The sequence below is a fragment of the Gobius niger genome (genome assembly GCF_951799975.1).
Source record: "Gobius niger genome assembly, chromosome: 6".
Classification (NCBI taxonomy): Eukaryota; Metazoa; Chordata; class Actinopteri; order Gobiiformes; family Gobiidae; genus Gobius; species Gobius niger.
Genome location: NC_136857.1, coordinates 13,615,376 through 13,632,922, shown reverse-complemented (window position 1 = coordinate 13,632,922; position 17,547 = coordinate 13,615,376). Strand labels below are relative to the sequence as shown.

At 44.6% G+C, this 17,547-nt stretch overlaps 2 protein-coding genes across 3 annotated transcripts in view; one reads left to right on the top strand and one right to left on the bottom strand.

Annotated features, from left to right (window-relative positions):
• Positions 1 to 17,346, top strand: part of rarga (retinoic acid receptor gamma a) — a 44,262-nt gene extending 26,916 nt beyond the window's left edge. The window contains exons 1-8 of one of the 2 annotated variants that reach the window (XM_079557868.1): positions 2,082 to 2,692; positions 13,449 to 13,597; positions 14,519 to 14,660; positions 15,194 to 15,357; positions 15,587 to 15,763; positions 16,192 to 16,396; positions 16,495 to 16,653; positions 16,809 to 17,346. In XM_079557868.1, coding sequence (XP_079413994.1) covers positions 2,548 to 2,692; positions 13,449 to 13,597; positions 14,519 to 14,660; positions 15,194 to 15,357; positions 15,587 to 15,763; positions 16,192 to 16,396; positions 16,495 to 16,653; positions 16,809 to 17,173 — 1,506 coding nt within the window. In that variant the 5' untranslated portion in view covers positions 2,082 to 2,547 and the 3' untranslated portion in view covers positions 17,174 to 17,346. Of the gene's footprint in view, positions 1 to 2,081; positions 2,693 to 13,448; positions 13,598 to 14,518; positions 14,661 to 15,193; positions 15,358 to 15,586; positions 15,764 to 16,191; positions 16,397 to 16,494; positions 16,654 to 16,808 lie in introns of those variants that run through there. The other variant, XM_079557867.1, reaches the window with a different exon arrangement.
• The window catches only part of znf740b (zinc finger protein 740b), a 220,933-nt gene continuing 211,373 nt past the window's right edge, over positions 7,988 to 17,547 (bottom strand). The window contains exon 8 of the transcript XR_013792944.1: positions 7,988 to 7,998. The gene's annotated coding sequence lies outside the window, so the exon portion shown is untranslated. The remainder of the gene's footprint in view (positions 7,999 to 17,547) is intronic.

The window sequence follows — 17,547 nt, the reverse complement described above, 5'->3', positions numbered from 1 at the left end:
TGCCCATATAGTGTATTCACTGAGGCATACGTTTTTGGTTATCATAGTGTAAAGCAAAGCATCAAGTTAAAAGCCACAGTCGCACAAAGAGTGTGAGTTGGCAACTACTGGAAATGAAATATGTCCAAAACTAGAAACAAAAGCAGAGAGCTTTGTCAATTTAAACAAATTAGACAGTCAGGAAAAAATGATTGAGGGGAACTTGATGAAATGGGGAGAGTATTTGCAGAAACAGAGGGGAAAAAAGAATTAAAGAGAGATGGAGAGACTTGTGAGCCAGAGAAGGGCGGGCAGGATAAGTTTGGGGGGAAAGTTAGTGGCCCAGTGGGGGTTTCTTCAAGAGTTCAACCTCTGTGGCCAGGGAAGGAAGGGGCGGGGGACCAGGGGGGCACCGGGCCTGGGTCAGCAGCAGTATGGAGTATGTGTAGATTAGATGTCTAAACTCTCTCTGTGAACCCTCTGAAGTCCCGCAAGTCTCTCCGCGCTGAGTGCCATAAGCCAAGAGCTTGGTTTAGTGAAATTTAAGAAGCCAACATCAAAACTTGTGTGGAGCAAATTGACCTCATAAATCTCAAAAAAGTTGTGTAATGTTGGATCATTTGTTTATGTTCCAATGAACAACACATTAAGTCACTGTACATTCAGACACCAGGGATTAGCCAGTCTCTGTTTTCCAGGATGCGTGAAATAGTAAGAGACATTTAGGAGATGAGTGATGAGTGTGAGAAGAATGCTTATGTTTTTTTTTAAAACTCCCACATATGTAATCAGGATGTTTTAAAAAGCTTTAACATTTCTTAAGTATCGATCCCTGTTTGCCTTAGCCTCCCCATACCTCATGTAATAAAATTTCCACTTAATGACTTGACAGCTGGATGAAGAGACACATAAAAGAGCTGTTAAATGACTGCTTTTGTATATGTGAGAAGTATGATCCCCACATGTGCACCAGCTTAAGAAAATAAACACACTCTGAACTCCACGGAAAGCCTTTGGGTCAATAAACATTTTAATCAAAATCGTTCAGAACGGGACCACATTGCATAGCATCGCATGGTTTCTTTCACGAGACAGGAAAAGGGTGAAATGGTCGTCGTGGGGCCACGCTGTGTGTTTATGGAGAGCATAGCCAGCAGCACAGATTGACAGGAAATGGTATCTTTTCTGCCTGCTGGGCTGTACCACTTGTGGCAGCCTGACAGGGGGAGATGAATGCCTCGGACTTATAGAAACCTAATCTATGATCATGTATCTCCTGTTCTATCAAGCACCTTACCCCCAATCTGACCATTGCTGATCTATCTACAGAATGAGCAACAGTTAAGGCTAGTGACAGGCTTTTTAGATTGCCTATTGATTACTGATAATTTACAGTCCTTGAGAAGGCACTTTCTTCTTTTTTCCTCCTCTAAAGTGAATAGTCTTTGGTGCAACAAACGTATTTACTTGGCAGATGTAGCAGACACCCTTTGTATCAACATCTATGCTTACATTATTTTTGATAAATTGGTGTCACATTTCAAAAATAATTAAATATTTCACTCTAGAAACAAAATGATGCATGCGCTTAGCCTTCTAATATGGACTCTATGAAAAGCTGCCTAAATTTAGAATCATTGCTACTGATGCTTATTTGTGAGACATAAAACCACTGGCATGTCAACTAGATGCAGCTAACCCTATGAAGACCAAATAAATCATGCAAAGGCAAATGGTAGACGAATGCGCCACAACTGCTGCGATTCACGTTCCATTCATTATTATTGCAAACACTTCCAACAGCAGCATGAAGAAAAGAATCGTCCTTGGCATCTGGATTTTGGGTGCAAGCGCTAAGCAGTATCCCTCAGATTTCTTTCTCACAGCTTGTGTCTGGACTTTAATATGGTTATGATTAGAAACGGGGCTCACGGTAGGAGGGGAGGGGGCTCGGTGTTCAGGGGAACTGGGGGGGGAGGTGCATGCAAAGGCAGACTCGGAGCAAATCTTTCTGAGGGAGACCACGTTGTTTTGTACTTGAATTTGATATTGACACAAAACACAAAAGCCACAGCAGAGACAAAGAATAGGGATAAAGTTTGTCCACCAACCAGTTCAGCACAGACTCTGTTGGCCAATCCCTTCCTTCCTCCACCTCCCTCTGTCCCGTTCTGGCCCCTCCTCTCTGGCATTCTCTGCTTGGCTCCACCCCCCCGTGTGTCGTCATGCTGAAGCAGTTGGTTCGCTCTGCTGTGTCTGAGGCTCTGTTAGTGCTGTGAGAGGCTGTTATTTAGGTCTGTTACAGCAGACAGCGAGCAGCTAACCCAGGGGCAGAGTGGAGCGTCACGCTCAGCTCAGCCAGGCACAAAGCAGTCCTGCATTCTTCCAGCTGAGGGAGGAACTCCGGCAGCATCGGCAGGAAGGGAGAAAGTGACAGTGAGATAAGTGAATCTAAAGGATAGTAGTGTTGTTGTCGGTGTGTGAGAGAGTGACGTGGGAACAGGAAGCAGGGCAACACAGGCAGAGCTGAGCACTCAGAGGGATTTCTCTTAAGGGTGGGGGGGCACGATGTTCGACTGTATGGAGGCTCTGGGAATGGGCCCCCGTCAGCTGTATGATGTCACCAGCCGTGGTGCATGCATGCTGCGGAAGGCTAGCCCCTTCTTCGCGGGCCTGGACCCTTTCGCTTGGACAGGCAGTGCCAGCGTTCAGTGTAAGTGGCATCCTATTTGTATTTCATCTGTGACACCGTCTGTCTCTGTCCCTCTCTCTTGTCCCAGCACTGGTTTGTTTACCCCTCAGGGCTCGGGCCGAGGGGGTGTTGTCAGGGGCTGCACAGGAAAGGCCTGGGACAGACAGTCTCCTTTTCCCTGCCCACCGCCCTCACAGCCCACAGCCAGTTTGAGCTGCTCAGTCATCTGAGAGAATCTCTCTGCTATGATATGATGTGCACGGTGTCCGCATGTGTGTGTGTTTCTAAGTGCCTTCATGTTTAGCTTCATGGAGTCAAGTCTCACTAACTGTCTAAGCCACCTGATGTTTGACCTTGATATTGTGTAGTAAAACATATATGAATCAAAGAGGAAACGGATGGGATAGTAACAGGAAGAGAAAACCCCTGACACATTGGATTTGTCATGCTTATCTAATCCTACATTCAAAGTGCAGCATTTGACAGAAGTATGACTCAAACAGCTGATGTATTCTTGTGAATACTTGTTTAAAATTATATTTGTTAAACTTTTGCACAGCCTCTCACAGTCATCTTAGGCCATGGATTTGTTTACACGGCTGGATAATGATATTCCTCTTGAGCTATGAATTAATAAGTGCATGAATTATTGAGGCATAAAGGGCTGAATAAATTAGAAATGTGGAATGCATGCTGTCTTTAGAAAGCTCTGAGATGGCCTGGCCTGCTTTCTTCTCTTTCTCTCTTCATTTTTCAACTCCCTCTCTCCGCCGCGGACTTTAGACAGGACTAAACAACAGGCCTGTCTCTGGACATTGAAAACTCTTCTCCAGTTCCATTGACTTCCAGGGGCTGCAAGTCTGTGAGAGGACATGTGAGAGTGGAAAAGAGGTGGGGGGTGTGCTGTGGAGGGAGAAATGTGAACAGACCCGAGCCAGATAACACAGTGGAAAAATAATCCAAGAAACAACACGAGGCAGGAACAGATAAAAACCCTAGTGTTCTTGTTTGTAGGACCTTTCTTTCTAGTTATGTCGTACTTTTCTGTTTATTCGTCCACATGCTTTTTGTTCCTTTATCCTGCCTTTTGGTGCAAGTCATCTGTCTTCATTAATCGTGAAGACACCAGTGTTTCAGTGGCTGTCATGCACACTGGCTAAGCTTTAATGAAGACGGATGCCTTGTCAGTGCAGGCCGAGGCCGGGGGGACTTCAACCAGCCCAGTCTGCTCTGCTCAGCTCAGAGAGTCCTGATGATAACGAGATGAGATTTGTTTATTTAATCAATCAGGCTTCTTTGACCATGCCTTTTAACCCATTCACACACACATGCCCATTTAAAACCAACACTGCAGACTCCACAAGTGTATTTTTCTTCCGGCCCTGTTGTAAAAAATCAAAGAGATAGAAAATGTCCAAAGAGTTACCCTAAGGGCAGGAGAGCTGAGTGTAGCAGAGTCAGGGGACTTGATGTGGTGTACTGTTTCAAACACTTTCTGACCAATAACCTTTGTAAACAAGGCCACCCTATCCCACACAAGCACCATAATGCCTCCTTTAGTGAAGCAGTTACCCCTCATTGTCCTCATCAATGTGCCTGATGAATTGATGTTTGAGTCTGATATCTCATTAAGCTGACCCAGCTGCAGAACAGAGGGACCTGTGTGGCCACAAAGGCCACACTCCACCATGCACATAGACTGCTCACAGGTCACAACATCTTATTGCTTTTGTAAAGGGAGTTACCTGGACTGACAATGGATGAATATGCTATTAAAAGAAAAAGAAACATTGATGTAAATGCAAAGAGTCAGTGAGAAACAGATGTAAAAGGTTTATTCCTCAAAGGGCAGTGAATGAGCATATTCTATTGTCCTTGCAGTAAATCTGGTTAGGTGATAAGTGTCACTGCTGTTGGCCATTATCAAGGGACAATCACAGGACTTTAAAGTATGTGGTCAGTTTTCCTGTTTTTTGTTCACTTGTGGGAGACCTCAATGTCAGAGGTTAGTGAGAGGCTACGGCCTGGCCAATGTCAGCTCTACACCATGTGTGGCAGCCTTGTCAGCGCACTGAAAGAGAGACCTCTACAACCAACCCGACTTCTGTAATGCCCTTAAGTACCTTATGCCACGGTGCTGGTACTACATCTGAGCTGTCCTGCATGCACAGATAATGGACACTGATTTAGTCATACGTCAATGAGAACTGAGTTAGTCAACTGCCAGAGAAGCCATTTGAGGGAGCCTATACCAAGCAATCCCCTCTCTGTCAATGTTCATTTGCCTAGAAAAATGAGGCAATTACACTTAGGAGATCTCCAGGGTCAGAAGAAGGGGGAGAGTGTTTTTCTCACTACACATCCTACCTTGATCTTTTTTGGACTACAGTTTGACTCTTGATTAGGCTTCCCTGTGACATACGTTTAGCAGTTTGGCTGAGACAGACAGCTGAAATAATCCATGACCCACCACACTCCTCTTTGTTTTGCCCTAATGCGTAGCTCAGACGTGAATTACACAGCTAATTGAAATGAGGATCTATCTCAGTAGAAGCCGCTGTGAAAGAAAAGCTGTCCTGTCACCACTGGCACACTTTGGCCCCATTTTTTTTGTCTTCCTGATGGAGGTCTGCACTTATTTCATTATAATTACAAAAGATTCAATTAAAAGATTAAAATGCCTCAGGGGGGGAGGGAGGTAGGGCTGGAAATAGATATATCAAGGTGGCGGCATGTGTGAACGGAATAGGAGGACTCTTATCTAAGCACTTATAATGTGGTCTTGTCAGTGTTGTTACATGCACGCCAGCCCGTTTGATTCTGTCCAGATAATGTCGGATGAAATGTGCTGGAAGTTGAAAAAGATTAGGCCGTCAGCTGGTCCGAGGTCGCCGCGTTGTAATTGATACGACCAAGGGAAGAAAAAGTCTCTGAAAACAATTATGCCAAATAGCTAAATGACCCTTTGCTATTATTCAAAGGAAATTGAATCAAGATCAAAGTCCAGTGGGAATGACTCAATTGGAAGTTTTTCTCCCCCTCATCAGTGTTATGTTGTACAGCCAAATCACACATGTGTAGTACTTATTATTCATAGATCCCTTCCCAACATTAAATATCAGATTTCGGTTCAATGATAAAGCAGGAAGACAAACGATTTAGCAGAGTACTGAGTAAAGACCGGAGTTTGGTGGATTGCTTCTGGATTACGTAAACTCATACAGTAGATGTCAATTTAATGTTCGTGTGTAAGTGTATACTATAGCTGGCGCTGAGAAGCCGTACAGCTGTGTCAAAGTCATGCACAGTGCTAGCTTGGATTCCTCAGGCCTGTGCTGGAATCCAGGTCTGCTCTAATAACAGTTTATAGCCCTTCAGCAGCGTCAGTCGCACTGCTGTAAATAAAACAACCATGTGGACTGAGAATTTGACACCTCAAACCTACTTTTATCTCCGTTTTGCCTGTTTTCAGTAAACCTGTGTTGTGAGAATGCTTGGGCAGTGACACCAAGAAGAGAAAAAGCAGCCAATTGCTTGCTTTAGTTCATCGTCACTTATAGATTACAAAATGTGGACTTTTGTAAGTCCTTTCACAAGAGCATTTTGGTCACTGGATAATTGCGGCTGTCATCTCTAACACCCATGTTTAGTTGCTGCTTTTGTGGCTGTTTACTGAGAACAGCGTTTTGCCTAGCAGGCACTTTTCACCTTGTACACAGACACGGCTCTTTGGCAGGTCCTGTATGGATGTGTGCTTGTGAAACTCTTCCATATCAGTGTGCATGGATTTCCGTGCAGTCTGTAGCCTCCAGAGTACCATTGCACATGCATGCGTAGTGTGCATAGTGTAAGTTATATAGCAGTATGTCAGTTGTGAGCCATGTGTGAGGTGTGTGTGAAGAGAGCAGTTCTGTTATGCCTGTGTTATGGACTGACAGATTGGCTCGAGCGTTGCTATGGGGCTCAGTGTTATGAGAAGCACAGGGGCCGGGCACCCAAGCCAGACAACCCCACTGTCCTGCATGTGTGAATGGGATATGTTTCTGCAGCTGACAACATCATGCAGGAAGAGGTGGGCAGCCTGTATAGTACAGAAATGACTAGGCTCTTGGTGATAGAAGAGGAGAGAACCGGAAGATGATAGATGCTGTTTTCACTGCAACATTAGTCAAATTCTGCCACTATACAGACGTGCTGCCATGGGGGTGATGAATTAGATCATTTGTATACTTATATAGATAATTTGTTTTCGTTCCTACGTGCCTGAGCCTCTTTTATGTGTATTTACACTGTATGACTGCTGAAGGGAACAGGTGTGTGAAGACTGTCCAGCCTATAATTGTCTTTTACTATATTGCTGACTTTTTGTGATTTTGTCCTGTGAAAACTCTATAGAGAACTACTTAGATGCCTGGTCATGCTCCCCCTGTAATCATAACATTAAGTGCATCGATCAATCAGTCAAGCTTTATTTCTAAAGCGCTTTACAACAACAAGTGCAATAGAAATACAATTAAAAAAGGCATAAAATATCATTAAAAACAGACCATTATCAAATTCACAACAAAGTGCCACAGAACTATGTGTCAAATGCCTTTCTAAACAGGTGAGTCTTTAGGGCTCCAGAGTTTTGGATCTGCCACAGCAAAAGCACGATCACCCCAATGTTTGTAACGTGACCTGGGCACCTCGAGCAGGTGGTGTTGTGGGCAGAACGTAGGGCTGTGCTTGGCTGGTGAGGGGTCAGAGTCTCACATAGATACGCAGGTGCGAGGCCGTGGATGGAACTAAAAACGAACAGCGAAAGTTTGTTCTGGATTCTGAAAGGACAGGTGTGATATGGTCATGTTTGCGAGAGTTGGTGAGGAGTCTGTGTATGGAGGTCTGACTGAGTCCAATATACAGTGCATTGCAGTAATCCAGTCGTGAGCTCATGACTGCGTGAATTGTTTTTTCCAGGTCTGAGGAAAGGCTGATGATGTACGTGCATGGTTACATACTTTGAGAAATGAGGCAGCATGTTTAATACATTCATCATATGTCAGAAAAGACATAAAGCTGCCAGTCGAAAAGTCTAAAGCAAAGTCAAAAATGATTCAGCTGCAAAGGAACGCTGAATAAGCTGAATGCATTCTGTGGGTATTTTTTTCTGTTAATTTGTGTCGTCAAACTCAGAAACACAGAAATGCCCGCGCTATGGCCCGTGTGAGTCTTCCACAGAAAAAGCACTTAAAAAGAAATGAATCACAGTGAAACATAAATCTGTATCATTTTGTTGGCAGTTAGTTGCCAAGCCAAACTGAAAAATGTTGATATGCGTCATTGCTCTGGTGATACTCAAAGCAGAAGTTTGTCACTGTGATTTCTACCGATCTGATTTGCATACAACGGCTTGTGCCAGTTGCTGTGAACTTGGTGCCAGTGTTGAGTGTTAAGAAATCACTGACTGATCATCCTACAAGTGGAAAGTCTCTGTAGATGATTGTCTGTGGCTGTTTTTGCTTCTGTTCTAAAACTGCAGATTGATTTTAGGCGCTAAGTAGTGCAAACGTGGTTATCTAAGTTTACATTTCACTTTGTAAATCAGTCTTATGTAAGGCTCTTAAAAAGGAAATAGTTTGAGTGATAAGGGCACACGCCTGAGCTGTTACATAGTGAGTAAGAATCAACTGTGCACTACTTTTATTTGTACCTCTTCTTTCTTCTAATAAGATCTTTGCAGGCTTTAGCATGTGGGGCTTACCCGGTGGGACAGAGTTAATACTACTGTTGTTGTTTACATTATCCTCCTTTCTCTTCACTTCCTCTGACAGTGCAGGCTGCTGCTCTGGGTCTGGGCTACTTCTACTTTTGTAAGTTTCTATTGTTACAGAGAGGAAGCAATAGCAATTGAACGAGCGTTAGGGGCCGTGCCAGGGACAGCCAGGTGAGAGCCAGGGCTACAGATGGTGAGAGGAAGTCTGGGAGGCTGAGAAACATGCGGAGGATCAAAGCGGCATGCTTTCCCTCGATGACTCCCCTCACCGCGCCTCTGCTTGCACCCTCTTTCACCACTTCCTCGCCTGTCTGTGAGTTGTCCTTTCCCCCGTGACATGATCAATGGCCCACTCCTCCGCCAGATTGCCAGGTTTGGGTTCAGGCTCCAGTCACATTAGGAGAAGAGCTGTTTTGCCCTGGTTTCTGGTGGGCAGACGCAGAGTCAGCTGGAGCTCACCGCAGGGATGAGGGGGGCACATTTTTTCCACAGATCTGCACTTGACTGTCTGCTTTGCCCCCACACGAACCATAAAAACATCCAACCCAAGCCCCTTCATTGTAATTCGGTTTCCTTTCATTCTGACTTACCCGTTTTAATGCCTCCTTCCTCAAAGTTTGCACTGGGGCATTTGAAGGGAACTTTACTAAGTTCACGCAGTACAAGTAAGAGGTGGGCACTACTTGTGTTTTTTGACAAGGTTGTTTGGTACAGGAAGGGGGGGTGGGGGGTGGGGGGGGGGGGGGTATTTGCTGCCAAATGTTGGCTTGGCTGGCTCCTTCAAGAAATATCAAAAGGCCCTTTATGAGGTGCTGCAAAGAAGAAAGGGTGTTTTGAGAGCACCACTGGACTGCAGGGGTAATTCCACTTTCTAAAATGTGCACTCAGGACAGAAACGTATCCCACCTGCTGCCCAACTGCCCTGCCCCACTTGAACACTTTCTATCGTTATAGCTGTTTGTCACGTTGTGTCCACAGCTCTGTTGCTAGAAACACATGCCATGACCTAAAGCCTATTTATTTACCGTTTGCTATTTGCCCGTTTTTTTTCTTCTTCAAAATATTAAACCTTGGATGCATGTTTGTTGCTGAGTTTTTGCCCACTAAAACACACATCTTGTTAAGTGGTCTGGCCTTAAAGGGGCATTCAGGAGGCCTGTTTTACAAGACCAGGGCTGTGTGTGCGTTTTTCGTTCTCGGTAATGAGCTTTCTGACAGCTGTTGAAAGGTGCTACAGCTCAGCACCTCTAATGAAAGCATCCCCCTTCTTCTCACTGAGCATTCCTCCCTTACTGCCTGAAACCTTAGTCTTTACGTGCATATAAACCTTTTTTTTTTCTCACCAAGACACTTTCAAAGAAAAGCAGTATTGTTAGGCCTTTGGGACACTAGTAATTTTACATAGGTGTGCAAGCAAAAGGACACACGCAAGTTGCCACAAAAGCAGGGAGATCCTCCGGAAAGTGTGCTACTTAAAAGAGGAAGGAAGCAAGTCTGTGAGACCTTGTAGCGAAAGCCACAGAGGGATGGCAGGAAAACGTAGGCAGAGAACAGAAAGGTGGAGTGCACTTAACAGGGGTGCGGTGCTTTGTTCTTTTGGCAAAAAAAAAAAAAAGTCTGTCATATTCTTGATGCTCATTCATAGTGCCCTGTGGAGTCGTATACTTTGCCAAGGCCAAGGGCAGCATCGGACAGCCCTGTCATTCGTGCCAGCAAGTGTTCCAGCCCACTGTTCACTATCCCCTCAATCTGCTTTCCTTCTGCCACTACAGTCTGCCCCATACCACCCCTCATTTCACACCAAGGCCTATACTGTGCAGTCCTCTCACACACTGCCTCCAAGTCTCACACACTTCTTTACTGCTCTGCACATTTGACAAGAACATGTAAGCTTTATGGCCTGTTTTATGTAAACAAAAGCCCTAAACTTTCATGCCTTCACAAGAATTAGAAGGCCTGCTGAGCTCCATACAGGACAATGTTATGTTTGTGAAGTGAAGCTTTCCTGTTAGGAGTACAGCGCACATTTGCAAATCAAATACAAGCTGCCGAGAGTGGGCACATACAAATGACGTGCACTCCCACATGTATTTCTGACAACTGTGTAAAGCACTGTTCTCACTGGCACATTGAAAACGGCTTTCAAGTCCAATCACTCGTGCCAAGACAAGACCTCGAACAACAGTGTCCTAGTCAAGATCCAATCGCACCATCAAGTCTCTCACACACAGACAGACTCTGCAGGCCTATTGTGAAAGATTACTTGTTACTCTGCCAGAATGTCATACGCTGCTCCGTTAAAAGCAGTGTATTGCAACACAAAAAAGACGAGCTGCCATGCTATGTCTTAGCAGTCATACGTTAGAAGCCCTCTCTCTTTACAGTTGGGCGAACAGCAGGCAGCCTCAGTGTTTTTACAAAGTATGTTGTTTTTGTCTGAAGCATAATCTCATTTTTATTTAATTCCTACCTTTCCTGTGTGTGTGAACCCAAAGGGACCTCAAGTAGCCTATTTGACTTGACCTAGAATCTGATGTAATTGACCTAGTTGGAGTCACCTTTAGCTAAACAGCTATTTCTGTCATGTGCAGTTGCATTTCACAGCTAACGAGGTTGATGGGAATGATCTACTGTAGTACTTCTTATCACAGGAGGGGCTTGAATAGATTGTGGACAGTGAGTTAAAAGTAGTTATCCCTTTGTATGCATGTGTGGAGGTGAAAACCAGTGAATGATGTCTGCGTGTATATATACTGTATGTGGGGGAGATTAGGTCTGGTCAGTGCAGCTGGGCCATTTAAGCACTGGGAGCATTGAGAGAAGGGATTATGGAGTAAAACGATACTTAGCAGGAAATGAACAGTGGCCCCCGATAACTTCACTATCTTTACTTTTTCTGTTGTGTTCGCCTGTTGAACAAGAGCCTGCACCCACCTATCCGCTACTCACATCTCACCCGTCCATCAGCGCCCAGTGGGACTTGGTTGGCGGATTGTCATGCAAATGGTGCCCCAGGCCTCAGAACGCTGATAAGAAGGGCCTCTCATTTCACAGGGCTTTGTTTTCTAAACAGAGATGAGCTCAGTGGAGGAGACTGGGAAAGGGGCTTGGGCACTTATCTGAATGCACTCTCTCTGTGGTGCCTATGGGTAAGTGGTGCGGGGCGTTCTGATTGACTCGTCTGAAAAGGGGAAGGGACAAGAGTCAGGTTCCCTGGCACAAACCAGGTTCCACATGTTAGCAGAGCCTGAAATGAGCTTTTCTCTCTGAGGCCCCTCCATTTAGACAGTGTCCGTCAGTGTTTGTTACTTGACGCCACATATGGTTTGTCCTTTTCTAAAGGCTTGTCAGCACTGGGTCTGGAGCCTCATTTGCTGCTGTTATTATTGCATAAACAAAGAGGTTCAAGGCACGTTCAGAGGGTTTCTGTTCTCCCACTGACCCTGCGGCTTTGTTACTTTCTGGTCAAGGAGATCGGAGAAGCAATGAAGAAACATTCAACAGTGCCAAACTTTAGACTTTAAATTGATTTGCGCATTTGGCTTTCAGGTTGGTCTTAAAACTAATGGAAAACATATTTGCCTCCAGCAAACTGAGGTTTTCAAAGGAAGAATTTCAATGTGGATTCTGAATTGTCAAATATAAAAGCGCATATGAAAAACAGATGTGTGAGCAGCAGGCAGCAAATGAAAAATGTCTGATATACTTCTGTTTCTATCATTAATGAGGCACTGGCCAGGCGCAGCAGCTGTAGCTGCTGTGGTAATGGTCATCTTGGTCTTGAACAAGACTTGCCCCCAGGAGCAACTGCGTTCACTCCTTCCCTTCCCCCATCTACCCTTTTCTCTGTTTTTGATCAAATTCCTTTTTTATGCTTCTTTTTCTTCTTTTTGAAGTCTCCCCTTTCTTGTAAAAAGCCAAGCTGGTGGTTTTTGCCTCAGCCTTGGGTGTGAGAGAGCTATGGGGAGGGGTGTGTAGGTTAAGTTTAGGCTAGTTTTCAGTGCTTTCCATTGAAGGTACTGGGGGGAGGTGGGAGCAGTAAAAGTTAGAATTTTAGAGCCTCCCTGTTTTTTATTTTATGATTGGCTTTTTTTACGGGCTAGGAGCTACAGCTGGTGGTGTGAATAGCTGCCCAAGGTGACCGAGTCCCAATAAAGTGTAGGCCAGCCCGGCTGGGGCCTCCAGTCCAGCCATGGGACCGCCTTTATAGGCCGCCTTACGAGCCAAGGCCTCTATTAAAACCTGGCAGGGCTGCACTGAGGAATTTAGGGCCAGGAAACAAGAGAAAAATAGGGTTTGTGTGTCATGGGGTGGTTGGATGCAGAGCTGGAGGGGGGTTGAAGTTTGAGGGTGACCAAGGGTGAAAGTTGAAAGAAGTGCTATTAGGTGAAAGGGGGGCAACATGTGTGTCTGAGTTTGTGCAGGCGAGCATTTGTGATGGGGCCTTGTCTTATGAAAGTGTATGCAGCGGCTTATGTTACTCGGGTGAGGTATGGAATCCATACGTTGCAGAGTTTAATGTAAAAGAGCCTGTATAGGTTTCATTGGATACTACAATGGAGCATAATGTACCATAACAGCTATGTGACTCAGTGTGTCTGTGCTGATGTCACAGGCTGTTCTACTTTTAAAAAGCCTCAGCAGCCCTCTGTTCATGTGATGTGAATATGCAGAATGCAAGCAAGATGTTTTGTAAGCGGTTGTCAGTCTTAGGAATGAGGAAGAGCTTGCTCCGACTCCTCGCTGTAACACTAAATCTTTACCTGCTCTTATCACTAAACCTGTCAGGAGTTATTTTTATGCTCCTGTTTTGTCTCTGTTGTCACTCACTCCTTCCTCCTGTTTCAGAGTTTTACAGATTCATGTGCTTTATACATGTGAGTGCTGCCCATCAGGGTGGTATTTAGTGCAAGGAAATAGACCTCTATCCTCATCTATTTGTCTTTTCTCAATCAGCTGTAAAATGTAAAAACATAATATGTGGTGATGTGTTCTGACCCAGTTCTTATTTCTTGTCCACAGCGGTGGAGACACAGAGCACCAGCTCAGAGGAGATGGTCCCCAGCTCCCCATCTCCACCTCCTCCACCTCGTGTCTACAAGCCCTGCTTTGTGTGCCAGGACAAGTCCTCAGGGTATCACTATGGGGTCAGCTCCTGTGAGGGCTGCAAGGTAAGGACAAACTGACAGCCAGATGAACAGTGGTGATCTGCACTAAACTGCTTCCAAAATCCAAAATTCCAAAAGTTAGACATTTTTATACAACTACAATCAGAGCTTAGATCGGGGCCAAAGAATCCAGCCTGATCCAACCGCAGGCATAAAGCCCGAACCAACCTGAGACCGACCAATTCACTTGAAGTGTAGGCCTGAGCCCGAAACCAGCTCAACGTAAACAAGAATGGGGGACGACGGATGGAAATTAGCCCCAGGCTACAATCCGGTGTGGTGTGTTTACATGCATGAGACCCATGTATGTTCATTAACATGCACTGTCCCAACCAAACAAACAAATAAATAAATACAGTATTTTATTTAAGGTATTAAGGCCGTGCGAGCAGCAGCACAGGCTGTCAAGTGTCTTACCTCTTTGCAGACTCATTCTCATCTTCTCCTCCATCATTGTTCAAAAACATTGCGCTGTATTAACAATACACCATACTTATTTAGCCCACTGTGAGTTAAACACTTATGGTCCTGGTGTAGCACCGATAACAAAGCGCTGGCCTCTCTATGCTTCAGAAATGTGACCAATACAGCGTGTGTTTCTGTATGCGCTCCCCCTGCAGCTCCCTACCTACTGCAGTACGGTATCGCTTGTATGAGGAAAAAGCCTGAACTAGGGGACAACTCCTCTAATTTAGTATAATCAGTCACATTTCATATCCGATAGACTAAGCTTATAGCTTATATTTCTATTTTATTTGTATTAAATCTTGAAGCCCGACCCAAACCCGATGCATAATATCTCGGCCGGACCCGACTCGAGCATAAGATCTAAACTCTAAACTGTCATAAAAATAAAAATAAATCAGTGTTAATCTTATAACTTTTCTCTTGTCCTTTCTCTGTCCTAATTTCCTCATACTTTAGGGTTTTTTCCGCCGCAGTATCCAAAAGAACATGGTATACACCTGCCACAGAGACAAGAACTGTCAGATTAACAAAGTCACGCGCAACCGCTGCCAATACTGCCGCCTACAAAAGTGTTTCGAAGTCGGCATGTCCAAGGAAGGTGAGCTCAACTGTTTTCATGGATAATGGATTTAAATAGTACTTTGTAATTTGTCACATAGGCTTGTTTAGACTGGAAATCATCCATTTGTAATCGGGCCAACACCCTGGGAAACTATGCAATAAAGACAGAAATACTGTAGATGAGTCTACTGAGTGTTTGCGGCAAGGCTGGGCATATGACTAATAGCTTTACAAAATCATTGTGACTTCCTGTTTCATCACCAACACAACCCTGTAATATAACATAATAAACTATAGTTTTATTCAAAACAGAAAAGAGAGTTTTTAACAGTGATAGTCAGAAGACTTCCACTCTCGTGTGCCAATTCATGATACTTTTCCCTCAGACTCCATAGATTATGCATGTGGGTGTAATGTTTGTGTGGGATGTGTTGAAACCGGGATCACATTGTGCCTCTGCTATTACTGGATATCCTGAGAGGAAGGAAAGTATGGGAGGAGGGGCCTTAGAGGGATGGAGTGGAGTTGTGATTTTTTTTTCTAAATGTTTTTCTTGTTGTCTTTACGTAGCGGTACGTAATGACAGAAACAAGAAGAAGAAGGAAGTGAAGGAGGAGGTGGTGCTTCCAGAGAGTTATGAACTCAGTGGTGAACTGGAAGAGCTGGTTAATAAAGTGAGCAAGGCTCACCAAGAAACCTTCCCGTCACTCTGCCAGCTTGGCAAATACACCACGGTAAGTTACTGACATACAATATAAAATGTGTAATTAAAACTCCCAATGCAGGGCTCTGAATTTGCCTTACCCTACATAGTGTTGGCCTAACTAATTCAGTTCCCCATTAGACCATCTGTGTGGCCTCAGAATGATTGATGCAACATGTAAATGGATTTGTCCTTGACTGATGTAAAATGTAAATGTGCTCCACTACCAAGCTGATGTGTGGCTCTTTGTGTGCATGCAGAACTCCAGCTCAGACCACCGAGTCCAGCTAGACTTGGGGCTATGGGACAAGTTCAGTGAGCTCTCCACTAAATGCATCATCAAGATTGTGGAGTTTGCGAAGAGGCTGCCTGGTTTCACCACCCTCACCATCGCTGACCAGATCACTCTACTTAAGTCGGCCTGCTTGGATATACTGGTACAGAAACACTCTTTGTGGGAACTTTGTGGGGTTCTTTTCCAGGTGGAAGGGGAAATAGAAATAAGTATAAAGTACAAAGTACAAATACTGACATCTTGTGGAGAAAAATGATACTCACAAATGTTGTTAATTGGACCATACCGGACATATAGCTAAATAAAGTACATACAGTATTTTCAACCTCTGCCTAAAACTAACTATTTAACTAAGAAAAACAAAGTAATATTTGTTACCTGTTGTGAGGAACTGTTATGTTATGCTGAAAAGTATTACAGAATAGACCTTTTTTATTGTACAACTTCAATTACATTGAGCTAATTTGCTTATCTTAAATAGTGACCGTGATGCATTTTGATTAATAATGATTAAAAATTGATATGTTATATCCTATTTCATCTCTCATGTGACATTTTTCTACTCTCCAGATGCTGAGGATCTGCACACGCTACACTCCAGAACAGGACACTATGACTTTCTCTGATGGCCTGACTCTAAACAGAACTCAGATGCACAACGCTGGCTTTGGACCTCTCACAGACCTCGTGTTTGCCTTTGCTGGCCAGCTTCTGCCCCTGGAGATGGACGACACAGAAACGGGCCTCCTTAGTGCCATCTGCCTCATCTGTGGAGGTACTGCAACAATAAATAACTATTCCTTAAGTATACAAAATAAAACTTGAAGGACCACCAAATAAGAGTTAACTGTGATATTTTTTATCCTTCCTTAGATCGAATGGATCTTGAAGAGCCTGAGAAAGTGGACAAGCTTCAGGAGCCTTTGCTGGAAGCACTAAAAATCTACGCCCGACGCAGGCGCCCCAACAAGCCTCACATGTTTCCCCGAATGCTCATGAAAGTCACAGACCTTCGGGGAATCAGCACCAAGGGTCAGTATCAATTTTAAATGACAAGAATAAACACTAACCTCCTCAAATTAGAAGTATTGCTTTTAAAGGTCCACGGACTGTGTAACATATGTAAAGCAAGGGTAAAGTCTGTGCATAAATTACTATAAAACTGTCCATCTCTCTGGTCTGTTCAGGTGCAGAGAGAGCCATCACTCTGAAGATGGAGATTCCAGGGCCTATGCCTCCATTAATCAGGGAGATGCTGGAGAACCCAGAGGCCTTTGAAGACCAAACGGAGTCCAACGACAGCCCCCCTCCTCCGCCCCCACCTCCTCCTCCTCCAGCCCTGGTGCTCAAACAGGAGGCTGAGGATGAGGACGACAGCTGGGCCACAGAGAATGGCAGCGAGCCCTCTCCGGAAGAGGAAGACGAGGACGACGACGACGACGGGGGCAATGAAGAGCGGGACAGGTGTTCGGACAGTGACGGTGAACCCTGGGGCCCATTGGAGCCTTTAGCTGGGTCGAAGACAGGCCTTAATAGCGGGAGGGCACAGTAAACAACATGTATGTTTTTTTTTACAAATATACATGATTTACAAACTCACTGTGCTCAGAGAAAAAAAAACAATCACACTTTCACCTCAAGAAAGATGCTGTTTTTTCCTTCCCCTCCCCTTGCACATCTATGTGTCCCTCCGCAGGGCACAGCAGAGCCTTATGTGTGCAGACACTCCTAACTCAGGCCACATGGTCCATGACAAGTGAACTATAAGAAAACAGTACAGGAGAGAAGACAGTATACTATACAAACTCATGGTATAGCCTAGAGGGAAGTGAACACAGCACAAAGCAGATCACCTCTTTGAGAAAGATAATTTCCTTTTCTCAGTGTTGTTGTTCTTTATGTCATAATAGGGAAATGGCCAAACCA